Consider the following 12,090-nt stretch of genomic DNA (forward strand, 5'->3'; position numbering starts at 1 on the left):
GCATCCAAGAAGGCTACAGGAGATGGCTCTCCCCAGGGAGCTGCCTATGTGTGATAGCATGTGAGACGGATCGTGTGACTGAAAAAAAATAGATGAATAGATGAATGTGAGATGGAGAGAAAGAAACGGGAAACTACATCAGAGTACACGTGGCCGTGTGCGACTAAATGTGTGTGTGTGTGTGTGTGTGTGTGTGTGCAGGCTGGTGAGTGTGTTTATGCGCATTTATGAGAGGTATCTGCAGCACATTCATTCAAGATAAATGTACCCTGTCTCTCTGTCTCTCACTCCATCTCTCTCACCTCATTCTGTCTCTTTCCTCTTTCAGCAAAGAGATAAATCAAGCATCAGGACTCACCATGAAGGGAAAAAGGACTTATACTGATTCCTAATTGTCTTGACCAGTGAGGAGTGCTCACAAGCTAAAGCTGAGTTTGTAACCTTCATGCTGCACAATGACGATCGGTGCACGTGTGTTTTTTCCACCACAACCACATGCACACAGAGAAATTAATTGCTTGTCACTTTCTCTCTCTATCTCTCCCTCCCTCTTTCTCTCTTCCCCTCGCTGCCTTGCCCAACTGTATGATCAGTCGATGGAAAATAGGCAGTGAGGAGAGGCTCAGATTTCTTTGCCCACAACAGCTTGTCCACCTGTTCACTTCCAATCTTCATGCTAATGATGCTGTTTCCCTACACAACTTGGTCTTAAACGCTCAAAGGAGAAACTGCACCACTGACATCAGTCAGTTTTAAGTTTGAACAAAATATTCACACACTGTATATGCTCTTTTGAGTGCTATACAAACTGAAGCACAGGTTGGTTTCAACATGCACCAGTAAAGAAAATGCTGCAATGGTGTACTTACAGCTCTTTCCAATCCATTATCTGGTTTATGCTTATAGTCAAAAAACAGACAACTGATGGAGTTCAACTTTGAGGTCCATGTCTGTGTTGTCACTGTTCTCCATTACTTGCACATTTGATACGCCGGCACAGTCGCCGAGAACAGAGCGAGGCGGGGCTGCTGAATAGTTGGGGCACAGGGGTCCTCTTTGCTCCGATCGCAATCATCGAGGTTCCACTTGATTTCACAGAGGTTTGTAAGAAGCTGAGGGGGCGAAGGGAGAACCATGAGGAGAAGGCGTGGGCGTCATAGTAACTAAATGGAACAAGCGGCAGGTGGGGCAGGGTGGAGATGGGCAGACAGAATGAGTATCCTGCAGGAGGTTCACAGTGAGGGGTGCAGGTCTAGAGAGCTTTGTAGGAGGAGGTAAGAAGAAGGTCAGGATGAGGAGGCGCACCTCCTCTGTTGATACGCCACTAAAGCCCCTCTAACTCTTTCCATGCCTCTTCCATCAGAAAAAGTTCAGCGTCATTTCAGAGATTCAAAAACCCAGCAACAGCTTGCTCTCCAACTCAGTTTCTGCTTCTTCTTTCACATCCAATTCTGCATTCATCCCACAGACTGCATGGTTGTCTCCAATCTACTGTGGTGTGTCTGCTGTGAGTGGCTTCAGGTCCTGATGCCCAGGTCCTTCCCAGAGTCTCTGCTGCTTACAGGCAGGAGGAGGGGAAAGAGAATCAGCACGCTTGGCTAGGCTGGAAGATTTCCTTGGGTGGCTGAGAATGAGGAGAATTCCTACTCCTGTTCCACCTCTCGGTCCTTCTCCTGCTATCGGTGAAATGCTGGCAGCTGTCCTGCCGTGTCTCTCTCTCCCTGCCTCTCTCTCTCTGTCTCTCTCTCATACTCACACACACTCCCTCCTCTCTCCCTGCCGCCCTCCTCTCCCTCTCTCTCTCTCTCTCTTTCTTTCCTCAGCCCAGCCCCTTTTCCCTTCGACTGCCAGACGAGGTGTCAGCGCTCGATCGCTGGCTGCTCGCGGCGCTATTTGCAAGTATTCTCTTTCTCTCTACACACACACACACACACACACACACACACACACACACACACACACATATGCCCCCCACCACACGTCACATGAATACTTAATGCATACAGGAGCCTTCTCTTCTTTTAGGGTCCCACACTTCAAACAGATTTGGTTATTATGCCTACAGTGCATGCATGAATGAGCATGAGTGTGTATGTGTGTTTGTGTGGCTAGAGAGTGCACACTTGTATGCACATTTGTATTTTTTGCCTTTGTTGAAGGATGTAATTAGCCAGATGAATGAGAGTGTTATTAATTATAAGGAGTGACATGCAGATAAGGAAGGATATACTTAAGAGCAGAAAGATGGATTGCCTGAATGAGCGATGCTCCAACTCAATTGGAAAGCTAAAAGAGATTCAAAAAAGAGTGAGAGCAAGGCAGAGAGGAGGAGAGGACAAACGATGAACAGATGACATCTAAGAAAGGCAGATTTATGCAGGCCAGTGAGAAAGAGTGCAACCAGTCAAGGGTAAAAAGGGGAATGAAAGCATGTGAGTGGGCGAGCGCCGGGGTGAGAGTACCCTGTATTCCCTGGGCTGCCAATTTACCAGTAAGCCCTCTCAGCCCCCGAACCAGCCAGCCTTGTTTGAAAGGCTGCTGCTTTGGCTGCAGAGTGCCTACTACAACATATCGGCAGACAGAGTGGGTGTGAGACTTGCCAGATGAAAGTACATTCAACACAAACCCACACCAAGCTCTCTCTCCCTCTCTCCCTCTGACACAGTGCCCCTTTTATGAACTCTGCTGGATTAAATTTTGGAAGCAAAAAAATAAAAGCTGGAAAATAAAAACCCACCACTGCCTACCTATTGCAGAGTATACTGTAATAATGAAGCTGTTTGATATATGGCATAACCTTTATCTTCCTCCTTGCCACAGCACGCTTACCTCTGCTTTTCTGCAGTGTGTCTGAATTAATTTGCCTGAGGTGGGCTTATTTTAAAGAGCAACAACCGTCTCCTGAAGCTTTGCCACGTGCTACTTTTACATTGAATCCCTTTGAACCGTGACTGGCATCAGTTGATGAGTAGGATACAATACTAATGTGGACATTGGTCACCCTGCAACCGGTCATTATTCTCACGCTCATTGCTACTACCCTTATTGTGATTTCAAGTGTTATATATCAAAATGATGTAAAAATATGGAACAGCCACAAATTGGAAGTGTCCTGATAGTCTTTCAGCTCCATTATGCATTATGCTCCTTATGAACAGACCTCAGGGACAGATAATGACTGTAATATATATATAAATGAGCAAAAGCAAGACAGATGTAAAATCAAAGACCGTCTGGAATAAAAGGTCTCCTGGTGTCTTTGTTCAAGTAAGGATATCTAGATTTCGTCCTTACCTATAAAGGGACAGACAGTGAGTGAGGAGGAGAGGATGTCAATGACTGGAGAACAGAGAGAGTGGGGAAGCGGTGTTTGCCCGCTATGTTCAAAGCCTCACTTTGGGCTGCTGTCAATAATCGCTCCAGCCCTCTTTTCAAGCCTTTTCAAATTAACAAGAGAAATTCCTCTGCCCAAGAGAATCGTTAGCTGGCGCATCCATTAGCTTGTTTGTGCACATTTGTCTTTGTTCTCCAGGCCAGCTTCACACCTCTTTAGGTAGCCCCTTTCTTTGGCTAATTACCATGTTTGCCACATTTACTATCCTTGACATTTCCTTTCTGTGATTCTCCTTTTTTCCCTCCGCAGACAAGATAATGCTGCTCTGGCCATTCATGCAGGGATCAGATCAGTGGGTCTGATATCACAGTGAGTCTGCTCACACTGCTGCTGATTAGCAGGTCGGCATAGCTCTTCATGAATGGAGATGGGAATACTGGGCTCCAGTCAGTCTCGACACCATGCAACGATAATGACTACAGCACAATGAGTCAGGCTCACTCCTTTGCTCCTGGAGACATTCAGAATTTATCCTGGACTCAGTAGTAGAGACATTTGTGAGATTTTTAGAGTGGATATAGGTGCATGAAGCCATGTTGTCGGGTGCTGGAGACACTGCTCAGCCCAAAATGCCATATCAGCAGATGGTCATGATTGATTGGGCTGGATGTGTGTCGGTCTATCAGGTGAGGTGCTCTGTTTTTAAGTCATAAGATAATCAATAGAAAACCTCCCCAGAGCTAAAATCAGTACACACTGTCTTATTGATGGGCTGCCCTTGACACGATCAAACAGCCCTGTGCCCCAAAGGTGTGGGGGGATAACATAAATCTACAACCTGAGCTGTTAGAAATATACAGAGTTAGTTCAGTTAAAGCAAGAGCACCAGACTGTTCAGCCTCCACAGTGCAGACAGACATTACTGCATGATTTGCCAAATTTGGTTCGGATTAAAACAAATCTGCATCTCTGTGCTGGACTCAATGACCACAATCCCAGGTCACCTGCAGCCTGCTTCAGTGGTGATAAAGTGACCATGACATCAGCCTGTGAACACACACAGATTCATGTGGCGCACAGACCGGGGGAGATGATGTCATACTCTGCCAACCAGCCCTGGCAGCAAGAAGGCCCACCCAGGCAAGATTTACTAGCGAAGTCAGGATGCCGATCATTAAGTATGAGACGAATGCTTCCTCACCATAAAACACTTTTTCTTAGAGTCAACCTTTGTAGCTGTATCTAAATGGGTCAGTAAAGACGGTTTGCTGTGTGAGTCTGTCTGAGTGTCAGCATCCACCAGATTTATGGCCATTCATGTATAAATATATGCATTACCCCAACACTAAAAACTCAGGGGGTCACATAGGGTGGGTTCTTAAAATAACCAAAGAAATATGCGGATTCAGGTTACCTGAGACACAGCATTAGGCATATGGGGACAATAACAGAGGCACAGGCTGTTGAATGTATGACAAAGCTGATCCGAGCCTCCTGTGTGGCGCTGGGATTTAGTCTGGTAATGAGCCTGTCTCCTTTCTAAAGTCCCCCTGCAATCAAGGGACCACTGGTATAAACATTCATTTTTCTCACTTCCTCTCCCTTATCCTAAATCACTCAAAACAAAAAATATGCACGCCGCTAAAACATTCCTGAATATAGTCATTCATCTTGGAATGTGGTTCAACAAATGTTAATTGGCATTAGCAAAAATTTGCAATTTTACTTCACAGAAGCTGCTAAAAAGGCGCCCACCTGGAGCTAGAGAAACAGACATTCCCCCTTTTGTGCAGTCTGGTTATCTTATCGTTCAGAATACCATCAACCGAAACCCAGATCTCTCCAGTCATTTTGAAAAATGTGTTTCCTCTCTCCTTCGGCAGCCCAAGATACATTAAAATGGAAAAAAAGAACCAACAGGCTTATCTGGCTGTCAGTTTAATCTTATCAATCCAAAGCTCTGAAGCTTCAACTGACTGCCAGCACTCCTGCTTGGCTGTTTTAATGGAAGTCTGAAGGTAGAGCTCCTCTCTCCTGTGTCGGTTTACACAACAGCAGTTTGCAGAAAGTGGCAAAACACCTCCAGGCTAGGATTTATACACTTCCTATAAATCCTCAGAAATAGATAAACTGATCCCAGCTAAGCCAGACAGCAATGAATGTGATGTCCAGTTAGCTGAGCAATATCAGGATATTCAAACACATTGGTCCAAGGCCTTTTAGAAAATCTTTTTGTTCCAACAAGGTGTTCAACAAGCCTTTTGTTCCTGCACAGTCTGGCCTTGGACACAGAATACCAAATGGGGCATCATTTGTGTGCTGACTGCTGACTGCCCAAGGCTGCGCGCACATCTTCACTAAACCAATCCCCGGCCAATTAGGTAAGGCCAAATGCATTCATGTAACATCTGTGAATACAATGTGTTGTCATAGAAAAGGAAAATATTCTCCACAAGAGCTGATGTCGCCATGTGTAACTGACTTGTCATATTCATGTCATAATGCAGATTCAAAGAGCTCTTCTGTCAGAGCAAGAGACAAACACGCAGCTTTGCGTAAATAACATCCTAAATTCTACCTGGGGTTTGTAAATCTTTTATGTCTCCTCAGAACTCTTTTGAATCGGTGCGTGGACTGAGGTGGAAAACGAGGGATTAGGGCATCCTCTGGAGAATAGCTTGAATAACGGGGGATCATTTGAAACACAAGGAAGAAAGAGAGTGAGTGCAAGTGGGGAACATGGAAGAAAGCATTGCAGAGGCGATGAAAAAATCATAAATTACAGATCACTGTGATGGAATAGAAGAAGAAATCTCCAAATACAGTCAGCAAGAGGAAGGAGGACGAGAGACAGACAGAAAGAGGCAGCGAGACAGGGAGCAGCAGAGTGTTCAGCCAAGTCCCCTCTTCGATCAGTGGGCCTGGCTCTGTGCCAGTGAGATGCTGTCCATGAGGAGGTAAATCATTTTCTGCCTGAGAAGGAAACAGGAAAAAATGATCGTTGGGGCTATGCCACAGCCAGCTTGGAATTGCTTTATTCCCAAAGATGGGAATCCCCAGTCGGCCAAGAATAAATGGAACAGTTGGTGCCAAAAAGTGAAAAAACTCATCAATATTCAAGAAAACCTAGTTTGGTCCTACAGTACATCAGAGTAAACAACACTAGATTTGAAACCTGGCTTGTATCAACACAAAGGTAAAAGCAACTTCTTAATTAATTTTACTCTGATTTTGTTGTAAAATATAAAAGGAACTATATTAAGCAGATTCATCTTCTGTCCATTTGGACATCAGATCAAGAAGAGAAGGCTCATACCAACAGATTCTCACCTCCCAAAGGACTGTGCAAACATGGTGCTCTGCGCCAAGGTTAAACCCTTAATGATGGAGGGGGGAATATTTTTGGTGCAATAATGCTCTGCAGGAGTGTATGACAACCCCTTCTTGTGGTAACACTGACATCCTGTGTTTTCTGTGTTTAATGCTCTGCCTATAAAGCACTGTGTCTCCAGACACCCTACACAGTTACACACCCACCAATCCCACCATCCCCACACTGAAAGGCCAAGCCAAGTTAGGGGCTTAAGCAGGGCTTAAGATAAGCAAATGATGGAAATTTAAGGAAAAAAGTCAGGGGCTATAATTCTATTTACAGTTCATTTTATTGTTCTTCCTAGCATTCAGGATCACATCTTACTATTATGGCCTTAACTAGCTTGAACATTAGGCCATGAAGAGGTGAACAAAGCACATGGCATTAGCTCTACAGGACCCATTTGTCAGTCAATGAGATAAAGGGGCCAATTTAAGGCCCCTAGAGGAAAGAATTGGAGATACCTGCAATGAGAGTCAAAAGGTCAGCGAAAGAAAGTCTCAAGCAATTTACCCTAACTTGTTTACGAGAGGCTTCCAAAAAACTGCAGCTTTGGATGCGAGCGAGGAAAGTGCGCAGCTATTACGTCAAAATGTGTTCAGGCAGCAAAAAATAAAAGTCTTGGAAGAAAATTCACTTTTCAGCTGATGGGTGACAGATGATAATGAAGAGATGTTCTTCCCTGCTCTGCAGACTGCAGCCTCCCCACCCCTGGCACTGCTGACAAAGATTAACAGCTGCTTTCATCTCTTTCAGTGCATTTTTGCTCCTCAGACACTGCTCCAGGTATTCTGCTACACTCTTCTCTCCAAGTCTGCAATACCTGGAATAACTTCACACTCTTAATACACACGTTGAACTCCGATTCACCCGCCATCCCACCCACGCCTTGCCTTGAAAACCTCTGGAAGGCTGTTCTGCTCAGGGCATGCAGAGAAAAACTCTAGGCATCAAGTCATCGCTGACTGACTGGCGTTTCCCGTCTCCTGTTCTGTACATCACACAGTGGAGGCAGGATATTTGATATACAAGAGACATTATAGTGACCACACTATAATTTACAGAGACCCAACAATTCCTCCCAAAAGCAAGCATTTGGTGTGAACTATCAGGACTGAGGAATGGAATAAAGACTATTACAAACATGGAATGTCCCATTCGAATAAAAAATATAATTTCCTCTTAGATCAATACAGTACATAACACCATATCAGAATGGAGGATAACTAAAGAGAATGAAGAGTGTGGGAGAGACAGACAGCCAGACTGAAGGGAAGAAAGCCAACATACTTTTGCTCCACTTCTTTACTTCATTAATCACTTGCTGCCAGGGTGAGACACCTAGTGATTATTTATTTGCACTTCTCCACACAGAGGCTATCACAACAAACAGGCCCGCAGGCTGCTGAGAACATTTGGGAGTGATTAATCAGTGGGCCGTCCGGAGAGACAGAACGCAGGGGGAGGGGATTTCTAACATGTGTTTCTTAATCTTTCATCTATATTCAAGTCAATAGGCAACCTCACAAAAACTAGAGGGCATCCAAGTCAGGTGAAATGAGCTGTACGGTCAGGAAGATGGCTATGATAGCAGATCTGGGAATAGAAGATGAAGTGACATGTCTTTGCATATAAGGAAGAAATTATTATTTGGATCAATAAACACATAACAGATGTATATAGAAAAGGGAATTACTAATCTCACTGCATGGGGAAATGTGTCTCTGAGAACAGCCGCTTAGACGTTAGTGACTACAACCGCATTATTCAAGTTAAGCAGTTTATCCTGTATCACACACTCATAAAGTCAACCACAGGAATAACACACAGCAACACTCACTGGGCCACATAGAGCGTATGGGGATAATGGGATTTTTAGCACACTGCAGCTGGCTCTCACGTGCCGGGTCGTGAACCGATTACAGGCTATAATCCTTTCCATTCAAGACGTTGGGCAACAGAAACAGAGGAGAGTTTTATACAACCGTTTTGCATGTGTCCGAAAAGAAAAGGTCAAGTGCATAATATCCTACACAATAACTCGTAATCTTTATTAATTCTCTACTAAGAAGTACATTGTGGTGCAAATATGACGTGGAATATGTACTAGAAGCACTGTTTTCCTCGTGTCTTGATGTGGATTATTATGTATTTATTGCACCAGTCTACAGTGAAGCCAGAGGTTAATTTTAAACATTTGCAGATAATAAACTCTGTCAACAATATACAGCATGTTTCATCAGTCTCATCAGTCCCCTAATTCCATGGTTTTAATTCCCCACAGTTGCCATTGGGCTTTCTGAACTATTTCAATCCCCCAGCAGCAAACTACCTTTTGATAAGATTTAAGATCAAAAAAAGAAGACAGTGGGATGATGGTGAAACGTTTCAGCAATTGAGGCTGTGGGTGATGAGGTAAACGCTAAACCACCTGTCCTGACAATGGCCTTATCCTCAGTGGTAATCTGAGCTCCATCTGTAAAAACTGGGCCCTTCCCATTGACAAACAGAAGGATAGGGGTGCTGTGTCTGAAAGAATTAACTACTAGTGTTTGGGGAAATCAACCTACAACCACTGATTAGGCAGCTATTAGTTATTCATGTTAAATAGAAGGCCATGGTGAGGCTGAGCATTTAGGAGCAGTGATGCCTAAAAAGCCCCACCAGGAGCCATCTTTGTTTCTCTGGATTGTAAGACATAAAGGCAGCTCATGGGAGCAGAGGCCACGGGCTCTATTCTGCATCTGCACACAATAGGTCATAAAATTTCTTAACGTGTATTCCCTGCCACCAGCTATCGCAATTCACTCTTTCTTATTCCACAACACTTTCGCACTGTGTCTCAACCGGATGTAATGGCAAAGATAATGGACTCCATTTGCATGACACCTTTCACTGAGGGACACTAAAGAGGTTTAGATGGCATCCCTCAGCGCCCACAGGCCTGATGCATAATATCCATTCAACAGGAAGGGGGGTTAGAGAATTGAGTCGAACATGATAACTAAACACTAATGTGCTGATCATGGAGCCCTGTGGGCAACTATCAGAGCCGTTATCCAGTTGGGGAATGCCCGACGTGGGAAGGCAAACAGAGCTGCAAATAGATTGACGCTGAAGGTGTGACCTCTCCTGCCTACATTCAACTAGTCACACACAACCTAGCCTTTTTGATCACCCTTACCAACATACTAAGAGACAAAGGCAGCCCTATGTAAGGTGGCAAGCCTACAGGACAGAGGTCTGTGCTTCACATCCTCTCATTTCTCCACTTACGAAAGGAATCTGTCAGGAGTGGATGACAGTGCTTCTCTCTCTCTCTCCCCACAGGGCTTAGTAGACGTGGACCCAGGGTGAATGCACAGGCTTGAGTCAGCGCTTCATCTCTTTGTTTGTCAGTGCCCCCTCCACTGGCCCCCAGCAGGCTATATGAGTGGGCCAGACAGACTTCCTGACTCAGGGATTTATTTGGGGGAACAGGGGAAAGGGCACCGGGGTTATTCCTCACACAGGCTGAGACAAACGCTCTGCTTTTCTTTTCTCTATCACTGGAGCTGTTTCCCATTTATGATGACAGGCACACGTGGTTATATGCTGCCTGCCACAACAGTGCCCATCACCCTGGTGCTGAAGGGGCACAGCACTATCAAACCATATTATCATATCCCAGGGAAGTGACAGACCCGAAAAGAGGCAAGGGAATCCACAACAGTGAGAGCGCTACTACAGCTGCGCAGCAAATTCTTCTGAACACCGATTATGTGAAGAGCAACACACAGAATCCAAATAATAATTTCTCATGCAATATTCAGTGTATACTCCTGAGCAGCATGCAATATATAAGAGCCACCCAGGCTGTCTGGACATGGTCTTTTCTGTAACAATCTTCAATACAGAGAAGATTAAATCTGTATCGCTATATCAGAAAACAATGTTTGTTACGCGAGAATCGTGGAGGATTATGAGTCAGATGGAGGATGAGAAGGTGCATGAGGGTAGTGGGATGTATCTACCTGCTGTAGATCCCTGAGGCTGCAAGGCCAGGCTGGATCTCCATCAACACCTCCGCCTTGACAGCTCCTGACAGGCCTTGGATAGATTTACACCTGGGCTTATCTACAGGCTGCAGCCCCTTCATGGCCTCAGCTGGTGCTGCCACTGTGTCTGCCGCTGCACAGAGGCAGCCATTAGTCCCATCAGTCTGATTATGGCAGGAAAATGCCAGCTGGTGTTTTATCCAATAGTAAACAAAGACAAATACCACAGAGCAGCTCAACCATCCCAGCTACCACCCACTCAATACTTCTGATGAGCCATTCGCTGCCCTGGGCATGTGTTGCTCAGATTCAACAGATTGATATGAATCAATTCTCATTTGTCAGGCTCTGGAGGTAGAGGTAGTATTAACATTTCAGCTCCACTGTGGCTGTTTCCTTAAAATGGAGCCAGCATTTCAGCAGTATGTTTTCTGCCATGCTATACATTCTGCTCGCTTTGGTGGAGGAATCCATCTCGCTGTGGCTTGACAACAAAACCATTACCCTCTCACCTCCAGGGAGAAAGACAGACCAACTCCAACTGCACAAAACGGCACATTCCACAGAGCGGAAAGGAGAGAGCGACACCGAAAGAAAGAGAGGAAAGAGAGGGAATACAATAGACAACACAGCTCAACAGGCAGAATCAAATACTGACACAGACATGCATTTTGCTGCATGTACAACAACATAACATACAACATAACCTACTTGACTCCCATGGTAGTGAATTCAATATTCTTCTCCACAGGTACAGACCTCCTGCCTCTGATCAGTCCGAGCACGCCTTCTGAATGACAACATTTACAAGCACATTCGTCCCAGGCAGCTACTGTCCTGCTCTGTATCTTTATCCCTCTACCATGTGGGCCAGACCTACTGTGCTTAGCAGACCCCTCTACTCCACATAATCTGTCCTGCCTATTTGTCAGTGACAGAGACCCCTGCTGTCAATCACAGCACAGTCAACCAAACACAGCACTGTCCTGCCTTGTCTGCTTCAATCCTCTTTGTACGGATCACCCCTACCATGAAAGAAGTTAGAACTACTGTATTTCCCCCAGCAACACATGCTAGCATCACATTTACAAACAAACAGGATGGACTCAGTGGCCAAGTTCCTCATGGAAACTTCAAACCCAATCAAACTATAAACCGATTGGACAATGGACTTCAGCAAGGCATCCAACATGCGTTGTTGAGAACAAGAACAAGCACTTGTGATCCTGCAGTGCTTCCAATTTGCAACACGCAGGACTCATTATTGGAGAGAAGCTTGTCCCTCTCCCTCTGACTAAATTATAGTCCAGTGGAGTAGAGATGGCCTTTTTCAACTTCCTAATTTC

At 45.0% G+C, this 12,090-nt stretch overlaps 1 protein-coding gene across 4 annotated transcripts in view; it reads right to left on the minus strand.

Moving 5' to 3' along the window:
* The window catches only part of kif26ab (kinesin family member 26Ab), a 71,225-nt gene that overhangs the window by 17,760 nt on the left and 41,375 nt on the right, over positions 1–12,090 (minus strand). The window contains exon 1 of one of the 4 annotated variants that reach the window (XM_035994591.1): positions 11,456–11,600. The exons of 2 other annotated variants lie outside the window; for them this stretch is intronic. In XM_035994591.1, the coding sequence (XP_035850484.1) occupies positions 11,456–11,466 (11 nt within the window). In that variant the 5' untranslated portion in view covers positions 11,467–11,600. Of the gene's footprint in view, positions 1–869; positions 1,730–11,455; positions 11,601–12,090 lie in introns of those variants that run through there. One more of the 4 variants, XM_031278666.2, reaches the window with a different exon arrangement.

The sequence above is a fragment of the Sander lucioperca genome, chromosome 18 (assembly GCF_008315115.2).
Source record: "Sander lucioperca isolate FBNREF2018 chromosome 18, SLUC_FBN_1.2, whole genome shotgun sequence".
Lineage (NCBI taxonomy): Eukaryota > Metazoa > Chordata > Actinopteri > Perciformes > Percidae > Sander > Sander lucioperca.